Genomic DNA, 20186 nt, shown 5'->3' with positions numbered 1-20186 from the left:
TTGTTCCACATCTTCCATGAGTGATGACATGAAGGTGGGCAACCTGAAGCCCATTTCACGAAGCCCACTATGTGATGGTTTTTTGGTCCATGAGGTCCATTGGAGTTCGATGCTTGGTAAAAGAAATAAGAAGTAACCACCAAGCAGTGGCCAGTGGCTACGAAACCAAAAACAAGAGATGGATGCCTTGAAGCTATGGAGCCTATCTTCGCAACCACTCAAGCACCTCTTCCGGTGTGCCTCTTCCACCACCACCACCACCACTCTTAGACGACCCTATTCTTATTCTTATTCTTCTTCTTCATATTCTAGAGTGGTCCTCCGCTGTTGCTCTTCCACCACCACTACCACCACCACTACCAACGCCGGCGGCAGAAACCGGCGGGTATCGACGTCATCCTCCACATCCGATAGAGATGCTGTTCGAGCCATTCGCTTAAAGAAGGTAAGTAACATTTTATATAAAATGAAGCTCTGACTGAAAGTCTGGAACTTTATAATCCTCTGCTTGGTTACTGGCAGAATGTTGGGAAATGAAGGAATTCAAAGTCTGGGTTTCAAAGTTCCTTCATATGAAAACAGTTTCTTTATGGGTTTATAGGTAGAAGAACTGAGGAGCAAAGGTTTGGAGCCATATGCTTATGGGTGGGAAAGGACTCACACTGCTAATCAGCTGCAAGATATATACAAGCATTTAGCGGATGGTGAAGAGTCAAAGAGTGAAAAGGATGCTGTATCCGTGGCAGGAAGAATTGTGGCTCGCAGAGCGTTTCGGAAAGCTTGCATTTTTGACATTAAGGGACGACTCAGGAACAATTCAGGTTGGTTGCTCGCTCAGTTAGACTTGTTGTACTTGTTACTCGATCTTAGTTCGTTGGTTGTGTATACTTTCCATTGTCATTATGTTTATTTCCTGTCATGCTGGTCTCCTTAGAAAGAAATAAAAATTTTTATACCCTTCAAATAAAACTAAACAAAAATTATAGAGAGGCGCTGAGTGAAGTTATAATTATAAATATTTTGTTTCAGCTTTACTGTGAAAAGGAACGGCTTGCAAATGATCAATTTGACCAGTTAAAGGCACTTGTTGATATTGGTGATATAGTTGGTGTTAGTGGATCCATCAAGCGGACAGAGAAAGGTAAGTGTTGTAATGTTTCTTATTCATATTTAGTTGCTAAGCTTCTCTGATAGGAGAAGAGCTTCCAGAATAAAATGAACAAGAATTCTATTTCAGTAATTCCTGAATTATAGATCATTTGCTAAGTAAAAGTAAAATCATTTTGCACTTTGTGAATTTGCATTGGCTAATGATGTAAAACCATTCAACAAGTTTCATGGTTGTCCAAAAAGAGGTTAAATTAGCTTCAAGGTCTTGCAGAGAAAGCTAAGACTTTCTCTTGGTTAATTCCTCAGGGGAGCTTTCTGTTTATGTGGATTCTTTTGCAATTCTTACAAAATCTCTACTCCCACTACCAGACAAATATCATGGCCTAACAGATGTGGACAAACGATACCGTCAACGGTGAGTTGATCTTTTCATTTTGAGTATTGTGTTTTAGATGTCTATAACATTGAAGATTGAAATGCTTTCATGGTAAGGCTCGTGGAAGGTGAACATAGATGAAGGATTTTAGTTATTGGTTTTCTTGTTTCATAATAATTTATTTTAAACATGGATTTGACCTAGTGCTAAGAGAATCATTAGCCTCAATAGTATGGATGCACATATTTTTTGGTATGTGTTGTGTGAAGGTCTCCTACTTTGTTTTTTATTGTCCCTCTGTTTTTCTAATTTTCCTCTTATTTTTCTTCATTTTTAACAAAGCCTGGAAAATCTTATAATGATATTGTGTTCCTTAAATTTCTTCTCAATTACTGTTATTCTCCTTCTTCCTGCAATACTATAGTTTATGTGTAGATAAAATATTGGTTTACCTCCAAATTGTCTAATTTCTTTAGTTGGTTTTATCTTATTTTCCTTTTAATATTTAGGTATGTAGATATGATTGCAAATCCTGAGGTAGCTGATGTATTCCGCAAAAGAGCAAAGGTAAATCACGCCTCTTCTCTTCTTAGCAGAAAACAATTAAAACCTTCTAGGTATTTGAGATTTTCATTTTTGTGTTTGCTACTTTTCAAATTTATACTGCCATGCTTGAAATTGATTTACTTGGTTATTTTGCTGAGTAGATTGTATCAGAGATACGAAGGGCAGTGGAATCGTTTGGTTTCATTGAAGTTGAAACTCCAGTTCTACAGGTTTGCCAATATCTTCACAGTTTCATATTTACATGGAGTTTTAGCTATTTGATTCGATATGCTGTTTGGTAATTTTTGCGATAGTGCTTTCTCAAAGCTTACACTGATTCAATTTAAAAGCCTAGCTGAAATTATTTGCTGGTGAGGTGGAACTGAACTAATTGAAAAATGAAATTATTTCCGGGTGTGTGTAGAGAAATAAAGAAATAGTGAAAATCCGGAAATTTTTTTGCTCATTAACATGTTTGCATCTGTTCTTATCAGTAGATGATGCTTATGCAAGAAATTGTTGTCTGGAAATTTTACAAGTTAAAAAAACATTATCTATTTCCTGAAATATTTAATTTCTGCATAATATGATTTTATTCAAGTGTCATACGTGAACTTCACAAGGATTGCATATACCTGGAAGTTCGGGTTTTAATTGATTTGATAAACTAGGGAGCAGCTGGTGGAGCGGAAGCTAGGCCATTTGTTACATACCATAATTCACTTGGAAGGGACCTGTATTTGAGAATAGCGACTGAGCTCCACCTAAAGAGAATGCTGGTGAGGGTTTTTTTTTTCTTTTTCCTCTGCTCTTTTGGATAAGTGCTGGTGAGGTTTTACATATCATAATATACCTGGTCTATTGCGTCGAGTGCATACCTGCTGTTCATCATTAAACTGTGAAGGTGGCATGATATATAATATTGTATTGTAGTTACAAATCCTGTTCTATGAGTACCTTCTAACATATGTAAAGACTGTTGTAAAAGTTGTTAGCTTGTAACTACTCATACTTGCAGGAATATGAAATATTAATATTGTCATCTTCGTCATCATGATCATTACTATTATGTTGCACTATAAATATTGTGGTTGAGCTTGAGTGTAATAAAGATTTGAAAGTTATTTCTCACCTTTTAATCTGCTTACTCCTCTTCCTATATGAAGCTCATAAGACTGTGTATTAGTTATCTATTAAATTTTTTTTTTCAAATGAAGAAAAATACATTACTAGATCTCCAAAACAATGTGTGCCATGGCTAATTTTGAATGTTGTTTGTTCTAAAATCATACAGGTGATACTGTTTCATACTATAACAACTGAATGATTGTACAGTATATTTACATATTGAATAGGATCTGTATATGGATGACAGGTTGGGGGGTTTGAAAAAGTGTATGAGATTGGTCGAATATTCAGGAACGAAGGCATTTCAACTCGTCATAATCCTGAATTTACCACTATAGAGGTAAGTTAATTTTACTTTTAGTTTTGTTTGATAATGTGGTTAATCTTAATGTACGTTACCAAATTAGCATTATTAGTTGCGTGCTATTAGATATTTAACTTTCCTGTCTTTATCAAGTGAAGCTCTGATCATTATTGGTATTAGTCTGATCTTAGATGTACGAAGCATATTCAGACTATGAAAGCATGATTAACATGGCAGAGGAAATTGTTACACGATGTGCGCTTGCAGTTCATGGGAATCTTACCATTGATTACCAGGTCAATGCACCTTCACTGAACTAGTGACAGGATTTCTTACTGGTTGGCATTGCCATAAAAGCAAGTTGGCAACCACATGTCCTTAGTTATATATGAAATTGAGTTGCTTTTAATCTGTTATCATATTCTGTGCAGGGGGTGGAGATACATCTCGAGCGGCCTTGGAGGAGGGAATCCATGCACAATCTTGTAAAAGAATCCACTGGGATTGATTTTGATGAGTTGGGCAATGATCTTAAAGTTGCTAAAGAAGTTACTCTGGAAAATCTTGGAGGTGATCTTGATTACAAAGACAAATCTTCCCTTCAAGCATGCACATCTATTGGCCACCTTCTTAATGAGGTTGATCTGAATCTACAATCTCAATCCATAATTCTGATTTTGGTTTTCTATGTGCATAAATCTATTTGTTAGTTTGCTTGATTTTTCTTGTGATGGGAGGCTGTTCATATAAACAAAATAGATTACAATGATGAAAAGGAGAAACTCTTGAAGTGCGGATCTTAATTGTTATATTCTGATCCTAAGTTTTCATTTGTCTAGGTTTTTGAAATTGTTGTAGAACCAAAGCTTCTGCAACCCACATTTGTTTTAGACTATCCTATTGAGATATCTCCTCTGGCCAAGCCACACCGAAGGTATCATACCGTGTTGATTACACGACATATTACTTGCATTTTGGTATTTTTATGTGTCATTTTACTCCTTAGTTCTTCAAAATCAGAATTGCAGGGCTGACTGAGAGATTTGAGCTTTTTATCTGTGGTCGTGAGCTGGCCAATGCTTTCTCTGAATTGACCGATCCCACGGATCAGGTAATCATGAACACTGATCGGTGGCTATTTTCACTGCCAATTATTCTAAATTTTTCATGAGGGTTTGGATAGGTGGGAACTGCTTGTGGTAATCATGCTAACACAAACCCCCTCATGAAAATATTCATGATTAATTCCTCCTCAACAAACTTCAGTATAGAAGTCTTTTCTATTTAAGATTTTAGAAATGGAATATAGGAAGCCATGTAGATTTTTATATCAATTTGTTCAGTTACGTACTAGTCACTAATACCCAAGTTGATGTTAAGGTGAAATTTTGTTCCCAGTTTGTGTTTTTCCTCTATTAGTTTCTTTTTTGGGGGCAATACGAAGAAAACATGACTGGCTGTTATTGTTGTTTTTCTGGGGTTGCCCAGGAAAACATCACTGTGTTGGCTTCTATTACATATCAGAGAAAAACTTTTCATTGGTTATGGGTTTTGGCAGAGAGGACGCTTGGAAGAGCAAGTGAGGCAGCACAATGAGAAGAGAGCAGCAGCAATTTCAAATTCAGAGAGTGCAGAAGATAAAGGAAAGGAAAATGATGAGTCTTATGAAGTGACTCTTGATGATGATTTCCTTACAGCTTTGGAATATGGGATGCCTCCAGCTTCCGGAATGGTATGGTCATCCGTTTGCATCTATTTTTTTATTCAATTTATATATCTCATACATTCCTCTAGGCAAAATACTAATGGAAAGAACTTATTCAGGGACTTGGAATTGACAGGCTTGTCATGCTTTTAACAAACTCGGCCAGTATCAGAGATGTAATTGCTTTTCCGGTGCTTAAAGTTCAGCAATAAGGAGACTGGCAAGAGGCTTTAGGAGCAGTTATTATAGAGGCCAAGCTGGAACCCGCCTTATTTATTTACTTATCATTTTTACTGATGTCCAATTTAGTGGGCAACGAGACCTCTGCTAACCGCTTGGACCAGCTGCCTGGCATAATTTTGTGGCTTCCCCATTTTTCATTTCCTGGTTGCCTTTCGTATACTCTTTTGGCCATGTCCTGTGTTAACTCATCAACCAAGGCCCCTTGAGCCATTTGGTGGGCTTCGTCAACATGATGTTAGCTCTTGAAAAAATGACTGATAACAGAACATTGTTGTTACAATGATATAAGGAGAGTTGAGATCATCAACGCGATGCATTTCTATTTCTGATGCTCTGAATTACCATCAAGAGCATGAAAGTTTGTCTACCAATGTGATGTATTTCCTTTGGTGCTTGCTGTATTTCTTTGTGCCTAGAACGTATCTGAAGGCTTGAAGCCTTGGAAACATATTTTATAGGTCAGGTGGTTATCTCAAGATTTTCAAAAACATATGGGGTTTGCTGAAGCTGTGAGAGAGACTGTTATTTACTTGTATACCTTTCCAAAAGGTGTATTAAAATTGGGTTTCTGCACCAAAAATCAATTACCATACAGTTTTTTCAGTTTTGGTGGTTGATGCATCTTGAAGCTCCATCGTTACAGTGCCGCCAGGACAAAGAAATGATGAGGGCGTAAGAACTTGTAACAGGCAGGTAAGCGTAGCATCTCTTTTACTATTAATCTGGTAGCTAGCTTTGATGATGCAATGCAAGACAGATTTGCTTTCAAGGGGATGGGCCTGCCTTTGCCCCTAGAATGATATACATGAGGGCATGCGCTTGTCTGGTAAGTTGTTGTAACACACGAAATGAAAAAGCTAGAGAGTAGAGTAGAGTAGAGTAGAGTGCAGTAGGCTTCTGCCCCTTTCATAATCTTTACCTGGGCTGGGTGGTGTTGGGTTGTGAACTTCTGAGACAAATCATCACATCACCTGCCTCTTTTGGCTTCTCAAATTATATGCTTTTACAGATGTTGCATGCCTATTGGCCTACTACTGGGTCCCAAGTCCCAACCCATGCCGCGTTAACATGAGGAGGCCCACGTAGCTACCATATCAATTTCTACAATGCCTTTCAATTATTAACCTTTCTCACCAACATGCAACAACATCCCCTTTAACGTGTATATATATTTAGGCTGTAAATCACTGATCAAAATTGTTTAGTTTTTAGGTTCTCTTTCAATGATTATTTATGCAAAAAATCAGCTCTCAAATCGTGCATGATGAGAATTAATCGTGCCTTTGGGTAGGATGCATATAGTAAGTATATTACCTTATCAAAGGCGATGAATAAAATACTGTTTGTGTATAGAGATGGCATAAGAGGATACATGGGTTGGGTTTACGTGGGGAGTGGGGTTACAACTTACAAGTCCAACAGAAGAAGTAAAGCATAACCATTAATTGAGTTAGCAGAAAGAAGCAGAGACAGAGGGAAGGGAAGGGAACTAATTATAATTAAGGCATATAATATAATATAATACGAATAGCATAACATATCTTAGCTTCCAAAAGGAGGATCACATTAACCAATTGTTAAATCGAGAAAAAGGTGCGTCTTTCTTTCTGGGCTCTTTCTAAAAGCGAGTAAAGAAAAGCAACAGTTCCAAGTCCTATACCAACTGTCGGTACATATATGCATTTCTTTCGACCAAAACTGGAAAAAGGCGCCCAAATTCATAAAGGCAAAGTTGGCATTGAAAAGGTCAATATCCTTATCCCCCACCCCGACCCCAAAGCAATCCATGGTTGGCTGGCTTGCGCTGAATGATATCCTTTAGGAAATTCCTTCAGAACTTCAAGCAGGGAACCCCCCTCCCATCCTAGAACAAGAATAAACATGCACATAATTTGCATGTCAGGCAACTTGGAATTAAAACCAAAAGAAGGTTTGTAGCTTTTTCGATGGCTATAAATAATAATCGCTTATAATAAATACAATTTGGTATGCCAGTTGATTTGAGCATATATAAACTAATACAACACAAAAAGACTGTTGGTCGGTAGTTGTGCGGGGTGTACAAGAAGTTGAACTGTAGATTTAGAAAACATCACTTGCACTGCATAATTGTATTTCATGTTGGTTGGTAGGGAAAGAAACTTTCAAAGCAGTTTATGCAGGCAGTTTACTGTTCTAAACGCTCGTTTTGGAGGGAGGGATTAACAGTTACATGATGGAATGTTGGACAGTTGGCCCTGTCTTCCAAATTTCCAAATTGGTCTATCTTTCTGCTGACTGTTCTGTTGGCTTTCCAGCTAAGCTCTCCTTTACTTTTCTTTCTTTTTGTTCTTTCTAAATTCTCTCATTACATTTCTTCCTTGTTTCAACACTGTTAATGGAGGTGAAACCCTGAAAGAGGGCATCATTGTAATTTCAGGATCCTCCTTCCATAGACAAAATTGCTTTCTTCCTGTTCCTCTACATTATAAAAGGGGAAATGAAATCCATTCCACCATCATAACCCTGCTGCCTGAAACAGGGGAAATCAAGGTTTGTTTGAGGGCAACCCATTTCTTCTTCTGCGGTTGGAAACTGGAATCCAACATCATAAGCTTTAAAAACTATTATTCCTTCTGGGTTTCACTTGGTTTTGTTGGGGAAAAAATCAACCTTGAAGCTCAGAATTGATATTATAGTTCAGCTTAAATTCTTTGAAGGGATGCAATAAGTACTTATTTTTCTTATTTGATTCTGTTGTATGATTTTGAAAACTGGCTCCTTTTTTATCATCAGATGTACTGTCTTTATGGTTTTTATCTCCTTCAGATGAGTGTCAACTAAATTTACATTTTGGATTTGAAATTCTCTTCGTGGGTACTTGGGATTAAAAAAAAAAAAAAAAACCAATAGTTGAAGTCATACTTCACACATAGTATGATTGGAACTGTGAAATGAGCTAGTTGCAGGGCAAAAATGGTAAGTTGTTAGTCTATCTCCATCAGGCACAATTTTTGATGAGGCTTTTGTTTTGCAAGATTCATTGTCCTCCCTTCATTTGCTTTTGTAAACCTTCCCCTCATATATACACTCCTGGACCACTGAAATTAGAGGATATCCCACATCCGCCCTTGCCTTCAAAACTTGTGTCATTTCCTGAAACATCTGATCAGTTATCTGATGACACCAATGAGATCAAGGAGGAGAACTTAGATGGGATTCCAAAACCAGCTGAGCCTTGTCTCAAAAGTAGTCTCAGAAAGCGCATTTCGGACTCCAGTGCTCCAAAACAGGAGCTCAAGAAGAGAGTACAATGGATGGACTTTTTCGGGAAAGAACTTGTTGAGATCAGGGAATTTGAATGCAGGTGTTTACTCTCTCTCTCTCTCTCTCTCTCTCTCTCTCTCTCTCATGCTACTTCGTTATTGTATTCATATTCTGTTGTCTTGCTTAGTTTTTCCTCGGGTGGAACTCTTAGTAGAGAGATTGAATTACATCAGATAACAGCCCGGCTGCAGGATCTGAAAAGAGAAAAGGAAACTTTTATTAAGTTTGTTTGGATTGATCCAACCATAACATTCATGTGAAACCACATATATGCATATTTTATCCCTAAGATATTATAATTGGAGGAAGAGCCGCCTAGGTGGTTGTAGTTCGAGTTGCAGGAACAAATTGGTTGCTATTAGTTTATGTTTTTGTAACAAATGGAGGAAATTTCATACATTATATGTGTTTTAATGCAAACTATGAGGAAAAACTTTCTCTTCAGAATTTCAGAAAGATAACAAGTAATTTCTAGGTGTACTTATGACTTGATAGACATGCTAAGAAGAGCTTTTCTTCTTCTTCTTCATTTTTAATTTCATTTTGATTGAGTGAAGGTAGTTGTCAGTTTACACATCAAAATCGATTGCATTGATAAAAAAAAAAGTTGTCTTTTGGAAAGAGTAACACAAATATGGCAGTGAAATGAAGAAATATGTATCAGTGTGAAGAGGTTTCTAGCATGAGAAATAACAAAGGTGAAGATTGAGAGAGAAGTCTTTGATTACAATAGGTAAATGGTTCAATGTTGGGGGTTAGATAGATTGCAGTGATCTTCCATGATGACAAAAGACATGGGGTCAACCGGAGACAAGGAGGCACCTTTGATCCTATCATTACTTTGGCTCAATTGGAGGCAGTTCAATTAAGCAGATTATAGATGATGTTGTCCATAGGACTAAAGAAACACGCTGAGATAGGCTTGCGCCTTTTCTATTGCTAATACACTTCTGTTGTCGTCTTCTTGTCAGTATCTTCTAGTTCACTGTCATCTTTATTGCTAATACATATTCATATCCCGGAGTGGTTTTGGTTTCTCATCTAATTACTATGTAACTTCTGTTTCTTCAACAGTGAACTAGAAGATACTGACAATGAAGACAACAAAAGAGGCTGCCTTTGTGTTATTTTATAACCCTCTTAATCAGCTTCCACTCTGCAAATTCCTAAAGCAACTGCATGAACTACAAGAGAAAGAAGGAGAAACATATATCCACCCAATGAGTCTAAAATTTGAACAGAGCCACAGTGATTGAAATTCAGTTTTAGTCAATTTCGCCTTACCAGCTCTCACAAGAGACTGTTTTATGAGAATTCAATAGAGTCGATATTCACTCTTGCTTTAGAAGAATGTTAAGCTGTGTATTTTATCTTACACAACAACATTGTGTTCCTCTGGTTATGAAATTTCACACATGTTCTGAAACTTTATCAAGTTGTTGTTTTGTCATTTAGATGCTTAATGTTCCGGCAGAGTCATGCTTTAAAATGGTCAAGATGCACATAAAATCTGTGAACTTTAAACTCATATCACATGAGGAAATGTACAGCTAGAGGGTGTAATGACAGCCATTTTTTTTTTGTGATTCTAATTTCTGCCAGTAAACATCTTTGTTGCTACAGCCAACAGCATAACTAGACGTATGATGTGATAGAACAACATAAGCATGGATATGCTATTGCAAGGAATGTACTGATGAATTTGCTGGCTCAATTTTATTTTTTATAGTTCTAAAACTCCAATAAACGTTTAATGTCAAGGATTAGCATGTGTCTGACTCTGTGCATGCATGTCGTTAGTGGCAAAATGTCAAGTATTGAGGAAGCTGATTCGAAACTTTTCGTAACCCTCTTAAGTTTCCTTCTATCTTCAATTCTTGCAAATTACAAATAGAAGACTCTCATCAGAGATTAAAAAAAATGGAAATACATACAGTAAACAAAAATCTATTCAAAACTCATCCAAAACTAAAGCCATGAACAAATTGATACTTGCGAAACTGATCCGTCTGAAGCATCAGATGGCTGATGGCTTAGTCAATCCCTTTGTTGACTTTGTAGTAAGCTCAAACGCACACCAGCTCAAGTCCTTTAATTTCCGAAGTAACTCGTGACTCTATTTCTTGTTGAAAATTCCAAATAGAGATTTTATGGCATTGATGGCATTCTCATTGATGAATGATTCGTCAAATCTTTTCAATAGAGGATCAAATTCCTCAGATGCTCTTACATTGGCTAGGTCAGGATCAGTCCGGATTCTCTGTCAACAATAATAATAATTTCATAAGAAGATCTATGTAACAAACCATGGTATTCTCAAAAATTGGTATGTTACCTTGAAGTCTTCAAAGCCAGCTTTCAGGGCATCCTCAAGTGCAGAGAGACCAGCTTGTATCTGTTTAAAGAATTGGAATGTAAATAAAGCAGTTAGTTGAAGACATAAATGAATAGGAAAAGTGAGAACATCCTTCACTAAATCTTTAACCTGTGATGTTTAGCTGTAGACAGATAAATAAAAATATAGGTTAACTCAGGTGGAAATATTTTTCAAGGTTGAGCTAACTGCAAGTAGAAATAAGCATACTGAGAAATGGTAAAATAGATGTTACTGATCATTGACTATCGACCTCAAAACTAGTGGCAAGTTGGTGTGTTGATTAAACCTCCCAATGCCAAAACCAAGAGAAATGCTGAAGCAAAACGATCAATGGTAATAATAGTTCCTTGTTCATTCAAACAAGAGCAATACCTGATTAAGCTTAGAATAACAACAAGCAACATTGTAACTTGCCACCGAAGCTTCATCTAACTCTGGTTTTAATCCTAGTACAGACTCAAATTTCTCCAATGCTTCCTCATATTTGGCTTTCCTTTATCAACCAATGAAAGAACAAAGAAATTTTTTTGCCAGTGAGATTAAACTTATCTGAAAGTTAGACTTCCTACGAGGAGAGAGTGAAATATAAGATCAAGCTGCATACTTGTAAAGCTGCAGCCCTTCTCGAAGGTCACTTTCCCTCCTTGCTTTTTGTTCCTTTTTCTTCAAGTAGTTTTGCATCTGAAGTCATTTACAAACATATAGAGACTACATTAAAGGTCATTTCTAGAAATATCTCTATATCTCTCTTGTATAAGGAAGAAACAATTCGGCATTGTTTATATTGGCAACTGGAACAATGATTCACTCACTTGGATTTCCCTCACTTTGTTGCTAATTACACCAGAATTCCTTTCAGCTCTGATAATCTCCTTTTCTGTTAATTCACCTGAATTATCTATCTTGCCTGGAAATAAATAAATTTGTTGAAGACATCAGACAATGTTACAAAATATTGAGTTAAGGGAAATGAACCTTGAACTTGAACAAATTGTTTTTATAGTTTTTGTGTGATTCAACACCCTAATAACCTTGTTTTTCGTTGTACATGAGTGTACAATTGCGTATTTTACTTGAAGGTAAGATTGTGGTAGAGGATGAGCTACTAACCGTTTCTCTTCTGCATTCTCATTAGAAGTGGACCGACCCTCTGGCGAATGGTGTACATTGTCCTCCCATATTCAGCAGCAGCCCATATTTCATCCCCGAAAACTGCACTGCATGCATTTTAGAACTCTTTGATCACATTTCCAAACAGCCACTCCTTAATTACATTCTCAGAAGAAGAAGAAAAATTTAAGCAAATCCAAAGTACTAAGTTAATCGTATAGCAACATCTAACCCCTCAAGAAACTGAGATACACAGGAATGTGTTGACAGTCTGTGGAAGCAATGATATGGACTTCAAATGAGTTACCTATAGTATAGACTAATCGCAAAACCCATGAAGTATTTGTTTCCAACTTAATTGGAAGAAGCAGAGCGCCTCTTCATATCTCTGATTACCCAACATCTTGTTCCATGAATTTATTGGTGAACCATTGAAGACAAGACCATGATAAATGAAAGGTCTAGACATTTAAAAAGAAAGTCGCTACAAAAATATGGATCCTCCTTATGCAAACCAAGCCACATGCTTAAGTATTCATTCAGCAAGCATATCATACAAGTCAAGCAATAAGCATGGTTTACTACAAGCTGCAAAGCTAGGACAAATTCGAAGGGGAAGACGAATCTAAGCGCAAACCTGGTTGCAAGTACTTTATCCCCAACACTGAACTTGCCAGTTTTATCAGCAGATCCACCAGCTGCAATCGCATCAATGTAAGTTCCACCATCTCGACCCTTGGCAAATTTCAGCCCATAAGGCTGCACCACTTCTACCTCATATTCTTCAAATGCTTCCTCTCCTCCTTCTTCACTTCCACTTTCTGCTGCTGGTTTCGATGTTTGAGACTCAGTTTCCGATGCTTTTACGACGAAAATTGACAGCTTTACCAATTGGGTATTTACAAAACAGGTTGAAGTGCTCAGGCATGACCAATTCTTGGATGAAAGAAGCTTGGTTTGAGAAAACAGAAGTGGGTTCTGCTTGGTTGAAGCCGTTCTTGGCAAGGGTGGTGAAGAACAGAGAGAGAGGTGACTAGTTGAAGCTAAAGACATGGTCTTTGTTCTGCCTTGGAGCTAGTTTGCTTGTTTTAGCTGAATGTTGAAGGAGAAGATCTTGGAGTCGGAGCTGCTGAAATTTGGAATGAAAATTCCATTTGTTTGGTCTCAAAGAAAAAGGTTTGGATTACAAGTGCATGACTAGTGGCTCTAATAGGCCGTTGTCTTCAATTCAAGGGTGTGAGGCCACGTTTCACATTTATGGGTGGCTGACAAAATGGACCCTTTATGGTAACGTTGTGTGTTGTGTTGCGCGTTCTGCCACCGTAATTGCCTTATTTCAGCACACGAAATACTGAAGTGAAAGGTTTTTACGTTCTGGCAGCAGCAGATGGAATGGAAACTGCATGCTAAGTTGTAGCAGTTAGCTTTTTAATTTAATTTTCTTTTCTTTTCTTTTCTTTTAAAAAAAGAAAAGAACAAAGCTTCACTTGCATGCTAAGTCATTATCATTTAAATTAGAACATTATGTTCCTGAATACTCATATATAATTATCTACACACACACAATCATAGATGAAGCTCATTATGGCAATCTATAGATGAAGCTCATTATGGTAATCTATAGATGTTAGATTTACATTGCTAAAATGTCTCACATGAAAAAACAGACAACTTCCAATTGCTCCATCTTGACACCATCCAACTAGCTACGGCTTCAGCCAAGACACTCAACCATGGTACACTTCTCCATAGCTCAAACAACTCTACATCTTCACACTGCTTTTATTCTATGCAAAAATAAAGGAACAAAAAGAAGCCGCTTATCTACAAACATATGGATCTCGTGTAATGCGAGATTGCTCTGACGTAGTCAAAACCTGCTGAAAGAAAAACCATAAGCAATAGTGCTAAGCTTAAGAGAAAAAAAAACCATAAGAACTTAAAGGGATCTTTGGTCTTCATATCTAAAAAAAACCATAAGCAATAATGCTAAGCTTAAGACTTTTGATCACCTGCTTATTACAGATTTACAGGAATTCTTTCAAAGAATTAAAACCTACAGTGGCAGAAAGAAAAGCTTCAGTTGTGAATACCCAACAAAGAAATGAAAATTGAACAAGCTTGAATGATATGTCAAAGGAGAAGATATTGTGATAATACCAACAGATTATTTCTTCAAAATATTGCTAGAGAGGATTTTCTTCCCGTAAGGACTGGTCCGAAGCACAGGCACATGAGGTTTTATTGCATCCATCAGTTTAGAATGAAAAGTTCCCTGCTCATAAAGCACAGAACACCTAATCATTTTAACACAACAAAGATGCATTCCACTAAAATAAACTTGGAACCACCATGTTAACATCAGATAGTTTTTTGTAGTAGAAGAGCAATAATATGACTAACTGTTACAATTTTCCTCTACAAGGAGCAATAATTATAATCTTTAACCATATCACCTAATAAATCATATAGAAGAGAATTTCAGAAGGGCAACTATAAAGAAATGTCACTACAACCACCAAAAAAAAAAACAAAAAACAAACAGGATTAGCATAATCGCCAAGAAAATCTAGCTCCAATGCATTTACTAACCTTTGATTGACTGAGTGCTGCTTGGATAACATAATTGCCATAAGGGTCTTGCATGATTTGATCCAAGCGCGGATTTTCTATCAGCTCCTGAACAATGCGTATGCGCCGCTCTTCACCTGCATATTTCAGGCTTTTTTCAACCACATTACTGCTATACTTCTGCACAGACAAATCCCCATAATTACCCTCCAACTGGTCAAGAATATCTACAGTTGCCCATGGAAGCTGAAGTTCAAAGACAAATTGCACAACATAGTTCCTGCAAAATGAAAAAAACAATGACATTCTTTGCTCAAAGTTGTACATCCAAACTTGGATTTGAAAACTAGTAATTGATGCTTGTTAAACATATTTGAATGAACTCTAGTGTAATAAAAGCTGTTTTGTGTGGGGTTTATTACTCTATTCAATCTTTCAGAGACAATCTAAACAAGCCTATGCTTCCACGGAGCACTGGTTTCCAAGAGTAAAACCACACGCAAGACATGTTTGGAAAACCAGCCGCAGGTCAAAACTCACTACATTGCACAGAGCTAAGCCAAATCAGTATCGATCTTTATAAATCAAACATTAAAACTTAATATCTACATTACTTGGTTATTGCCAATATTATTTTCCTCAGAAAAGAGGAAAAAGGAAAAGCAGCACATACACATTTTTTTTTCATCACTAGTCATGGCATCCACCGAGATTGGTTATTATGCATCTCTCTCTACAAGCTAATCTATGCTTTTTTATCGCCATGTCAATACACTTCTTTGAGATGGCGTATTGAAAGAAGTAAATCCAAATATCTCCCTGATGAAGTGTAGTAAATAATGGCACAGATCTGTTGCCATGCTAAGAACACATCATATCAAGGATATTGAAGAGAAATGAGAAAAAGAGAGTACCCAAATGGATCTTGGGAAAGGATTAGAGCATTCGAAGTGATCTCGCAGATTAATCGGTTTCTTTGTTCAGCATCAGAATGGCTAAGGCATTTTTGTAGCACGCAACAGCCATGGCGATCCGTTGCAAGCTCTACACAATTAGTAGTTGCAGCTTCAAAAAGAAACTGCAAAAGAAACCAATGTCATTCTTTCATTCCATGGTATAATATTTCTTTAAATTCTAAATTGACTAATACTGTAGGATAATAAGATTTAAACCAAGAATATAGGAACATCAAATCATTGTGCTGCTACATTATATAAGCAAAGGAGACAAAAACCCATCCAAGCAGAATGACCACTCCAGATGATAAATCAAGAGCCGGTGATCTGGTCTTATCAGTTTAGCATCTAATGCTCTATGTACAAGGAAAAGGAAAAGTCCCATACTACTGCTGCTGCTGCTACTCCTACCGCTGGTCTACTATTGATACAAAGAAGAAGTGATCTTATTGCTACTGCTGCTGCTGCTGCTGCTACTACCACTACTACTACCACCACCACCACCACTACTGATACGAAGAAGTGATCTTATTGTAAAAGGAAGTCCTGGCTTTGTTACACTTCATTAGCCTAATGAAAGCCATTCCAAGTTGTGAAGAGCATCCCCTCACCCCACCCCTGAGAAAAAGCCTCTTCCACTAGATGAAAATCTTAAATGAGAGACTAAGTAAAACCAAAAAGAAATTTGAGCAAAATCACGGGGTGATGGCTAAGTATACAAAGCAGTTGACTTGAGTAATGATATAATTAAACTCAATCGTATGTAAAGATAACTAAGAGTACTTAAAAAGTTTTCTTATCCTTCTCTTAATATTTTATGTGCTTGTACCCAGATAAGACGATGTACAGATAAATTAGCCTGCTTGCATCATTGCGCAGAAAAAGAAAACATCATCATATCAGCAACATCCTTGTATTTGTAAACTTCAAAAATAATTCAACGCACAAATCGATATCTTTTACCTCACGATATTCAGGCGTTAAATACTGCAAGCAGCGTTGTGCAACATGGTTGCCATTTGTGTTTTTTATCAAAGTCACTATCCCTGGCTTTAGGGAGGAAACGACCATGGAAAACTGCTCCGGAGTTTTGAGGGTTTCAATAACCTTTTGAACAGCCCGAGTCCTGTGGTTGGGAAGAATTCCCAATTTTATCATATCAAATAGTAATAAAGAAAAAATTGACTCTGGAGAAATTAAAACACACACACACACACACACATGTATATATATATATATATATATAGAGAGAGAGAGAGAGAGAGAGAGAGAGAGCAAACCCATGCATATCACATGAAATCCTAACAAGTTCCCCCGGCTTTTTAGTGATTGAATGAAGAATTTGCATTTTCTGAACCTCGCCACACACTTCAAGCAGCTTCTGGATGAGGTAATTCCCAAAAGGATCTGTCATGAGCTCAACAATGTGATCTATTATTTCAAAGAAAATATTCTCAACCATCCTTTTGGCGCCTTCAGAAAATTTTCTTTGTAAGAAGCGACAACCATGCTGGTCCTTAGCCATGAGATAAATTCTACCAGTAATTTCATCCATGGAGTTATATTTCTGAGGCAATGCCTTCATGTCGGTATATTTCTGAGGCAGTGCCTTCATATCTGTATTCTTAAGGTGCATCAAACTAGGGAACATACCCCATGTGCTCAAATTATCCAACTGAAAACATCCAGTGTTTTGAGTAGATAAGGTATGCCGGAAATGACCATTTGAGAGAACTTTGCCATTGTGAACATGAGCAAGTGATTCATCTGCTCCAACAGCACCAAACTTCACAGCCTTAAGTGTGTTCATTCCATGTGATCTTGTTAGAATCTTCTCAGGAAAACTCTGTTTCCCCACCTTGTCAAAAACTTGAATCCCATTAAAATCTGTGTAAGAAAGGGCAGGATTTGATTGGTGTGGACCCCTGGGAATCACATAATTGTTCCTAACTCGTTCTTGATTAGATTGTTCGAGCCGATGGGAGATTGGCACCTCAAAATGTGTATGCCTGGGGTTTGGACATGTTAGCCTGCTTGCAATATTCCCACTTCCTTGAACCAGATGCTGAGCTTCGAACCGCTGATCATGAAGCTGCTGCATGTACACATATCTTTGCTGCATCCTATAATATTGTTCCTCTTCCATATTCCTCCAACTAACTTGATTCTGGTTCAACTGTTGTGAACGTAGGTAAGGAATACGAGATTGTGCGTCCAGAAAGAATTGCTGCGGATCAGATGTTAGAGGAAACTGCAGACCAGGGCCAGGCACATTAGAGAGGAACTGAAAACCTTGCACTGTGTGATCTAGAGGAACAGCAGAAGATAAATTTTCCATAGGCTGTGAATAGACAACCTGGGGTTTCTTAAGCTCTTCAGAATTGAATTTTGACATATTTGAACTTTCTTGGCCTATGTTTGTCACATCAAACTCATAAAAGCCACAAGGTGTGTTATTTGGTGCTTGGAATGAGGGAACGACCATGACTGGAGTATCTGAATCGGAAATATGTCTCTTTAAGCTGTTTGGGATTTGGCCATTCAATGAAAAGGATAAGTTCTGCATGGATTTACAAGTTTCCTCGTAACTTCCAGCTTCCATAGTGACCCCACCATCAAAGCTCAGTCCTGCAAATGCAGATGTTAAGGATCGGTCATCAGGCAGATTTGTCACCTCTGGTTGACCCCTTTCCACTGGTGATTTCAGAATTTTCTTCACTGAGTTCTTTCCCTCATTCCGCCTGCCGTTGTTATGGAGTTTCTCACTTAAAGGCCGTTTGTAGGAGTTCAACAGATGGGAGACAAGCTTCCATTCAGAGACACACTTTTAGTTCTAGATTCCTCAGAATGTGGGTTCACAGAAGTAGCATTTGGTATCTCACCAAGAAGCTTCTCAAATTCATCAAACTCTAGTTCAGTTCTTCCTTCTTCCATATCGTATTCACAGTCTGTTTAAGAATGCCCTCTGGCAAACAGAGCAAGCACTAGCAGGCAAGCCAACTCCACAGATAAACCCTTCAATTCAGCAAGATTTTCTTTATACCTCAAAAGAACCACACATGACATAAGTACAAAATTCAGCAAATGCAACACCAACGTCACTCAAAGCCATCCAATACTAAACATAATCCTAGAATATTTATGCAAATTACAACTCACAGTTTACAAATATAAACACCCAGAATTTCAATATGAAATACAAAAATCCGCAATCTAATAAAAATCACTTTGACTAGAGCAAATGATCATAAAAATGTAACATTTTTAATGAATGTTGCAACCGAAAAATAGGCTCTTGCCATCAAAATCTCCCTACCCATAAGTGAATGTTGCAAAGGGAAAAAAAACACAGCATAGACAACGCAAAGACTTATGTAAGCATGAGATAATTTGTAGACCGCAAAATCAATTAATGCCAATCCCCAGTCCGAAAACAGAGTCCACAAAATGCATCAAAACCATTAGGATCATCACAGAAATTCAACAATTAATATATAAAAACACATTTTCCTCGATTCTTACGTACAAAGCAAAGAAAGGGTTGATCAATCGGATTGCTTTGAAAAATCCCATTAAACAAAAAGTAAGGAAAAACATACCCAAATTCGATGGTTGATCAAATGTGAGAAAACCCAGATGATCCTGATCATCAAGAAGCCAGTGCCAAATTCAGAATTCAGAATCACAAAAATATCAAAACTTCACAAAACGATATATCGGAAATATGGAAAGAAAAAAAAAACAAGAGCAAACATAATAGAAAGAACAATGCAGAAGAAAGAGAACCCAATAAGTGATTGAAACAAAGGAAAGAAAGAAGAGAGACGTACGTGGGAGTGAGAAAAAGGCAATGAGGGGCAGTGGTATCAGAGTGAGAGAGAAAACAGAGACATATACAGAGAGAGGAGCAAAGAGAGAGTGTTTGGGAGAGAATTGGAGAAGAGAAAGAGGGTGTTTTTGGTAAATTAAAACAAAAGGGGAGTGCAAAGGGAGTGACAGTGTGCGGGTGTGTTAATAAGTGTTGTTGTTGAGAGAGAGAGAGAGAGAGAGAGAGAGAGAGAGGCGGCGTGAAGAAGAAGGAGAGGTTTTCAATGAGAGAAAGAAAGAGATGGCATTTGGCAAACTCGCTCACATACACACTCTCTCTCTCACATCACCTACACACAGAGAGAAGGAGAGAGACCCACACCAACCAACAACTCCGAACCCATATTGCCATTTTCATGCATGGAAACGGAAAAATGAGAGAAAATTCATAAAAAAAGAATGGAAAAATGGGAATGTGGGAATGGAATGGCTCTTATTCTTGTTTAGTTATATGATCCATGTTATATGTTCTTTGCTTTCTGCCTCTGCCTCTCTCTGAGTCTCTCTCTTTAGCACGCTTTTTGGGTTGCGTACGTAATCACTTTTCAAAGTGTTCTCTTATTATAAATGCTCTTTTTTCTTCTATT

General features: G+C 37.4%; 4 protein-coding genes across 5 annotated transcripts; 2 read left to right on the top strand and 2 right to left on the bottom strand.

The window, feature by feature from the left end:
• Positions 1-142: 142 nt before the first annotated feature.
• On the top strand, positions 143-5736 carry OVA5 (Lysyl-tRNA synthetase, class II). The gene is given in 15 exon segments (XM_008224055.3): positions 143-445; positions 602-769; positions 771-821; positions 1030-1141; positions 1417-1525; positions 1996-2053; positions 2194-2262; positions 2704-2811; positions 3408-3500; positions 3656-3760; positions 3896-4102; positions 4304-4398; positions 4485-4575; positions 5023-5196; positions 5289-5736. Coding segments are annotated over 15 exon segments (1800 nt in total). The 5' UTR covers positions 143-178; the 3' UTR covers positions 5382-5736.
• Positions 5737-7917: 2181 nt separating this feature from the next.
• On the top strand, positions 7918-10004 carry LOC103322044 (uncharacterized). Its single transcript, XM_089049167.1, has 2 exons — positions 7918-8758; positions 9793-10004. The coding sequence occupies exons 1-2, from the start codon at positions 8409-8411 to the stop codon at positions 9851-9853; spliced, it is 411 nt and encodes a 136-aa protein (XP_088905293.1). The 5' UTR covers positions 7918-8408; the 3' UTR covers positions 9854-10004.
• A 552-nt stretch (positions 10005-10556) lies between these two features.
• ZKT (protein containing PDZ domain, a K-box domain, and a TPR region) lies at positions 10557-13430 on the bottom strand. 2 transcript variants are annotated; one of them, XM_008223843.3, is made up of 7 exons: positions 12843-13430; positions 12206-12312; positions 11908-12002; positions 11700-11776; positions 11468-11588; positions 11054-11113; positions 10557-10978 (listed from the first exon to the last, which is right to left on the bottom strand). In XM_008223843.3, exons 1-7 carry the CDS (start codon positions 13256-13258, stop codon positions 10835-10837), a joined length of 1020 nt encoding a protein of 339 aa, XP_008222065.2. In that variant the 5' UTR covers positions 13259-13430; the 3' UTR covers positions 10557-10834. The 2 variants fall into 2 exon arrangements, with proteins under 2 accessions (XP_008222065.2, XP_088905238.1); XM_089049112.1 differs by having other exon boundaries at positions 12206-12307; positions 12843-13385.
• Positions 13431-13861: 431 nt separating this feature from the next.
• Positions 13862-19702, bottom strand: LOC103321855 (pumilio homolog 12). Its single transcript, XM_089049020.1, is given in 10 exon segments — positions 13862-14082; positions 14218-14261; positions 14370-14480; positions 14798-15056; positions 15691-15854; positions 16696-16858; positions 17013-18522; positions 18525-18767; positions 19332-19374; positions 19563-19702. Coding segments are annotated over 6 exon segments (2346 nt in total). The 5' UTR covers positions 18667-18767; positions 19332-19374; positions 19563-19702; the 3' UTR covers positions 13862-14082; positions 14218-14261; positions 14370-14372.
• Between the last annotated feature and the right edge of the window lie 484 nt (positions 19703-20186).

This window comes from Prunus mume, linkage group LG1 (genome assembly GCF_029339155.1).
Source record: "Prunus mume cultivar Tortuosa linkage group LG1, ASM2933915v1, whole genome shotgun sequence".
Classification (NCBI taxonomy): Eukaryota; Viridiplantae; Streptophyta; class Magnoliopsida; order Rosales; family Rosaceae; genus Prunus; species Prunus mume.
This window is presented reverse-complemented; position numbering and strand designations above follow the sequence as displayed.

Bases quoted from the DNA above. Each gene is read 5' to 3' on its own strand.
- LOC103322044 (XM_089049167.1), top strand. From the start codon at position 8,409: ATGAGGCTTTTGTTTTGCAAGATTCATTGTCCTCCCTTCATTTGCTTT. The intron at 8,759-9,792 runs GTGTTTACTCTC...TTTCTTCAACAG, and splicing joins ATCAGGGAATTTGAATGCAG to TGAACTAGAAGATACTGACA.
- ZKT (XM_008223843.3), bottom strand. From the start codon at position 13,258: ATGTCTTTAGCTTCAACTAGTCACCTCTCTCTCTGTTCTTCACCACCC. The intron at 12,313-12,842 runs GTTTGCGCTTAG...AAATGCATGCAG, and splicing joins GATAAAGTACTTGCAACCAG to TGCAGTTTTCGGGGATGAAA. The intron at 11,589-11,699 runs GTATGCAGCTTG...TGGTTGATAAAG, and splicing joins GAAGGGCTGCAGCTTTACAA to GAAAGCCAAATATGAGGAAG.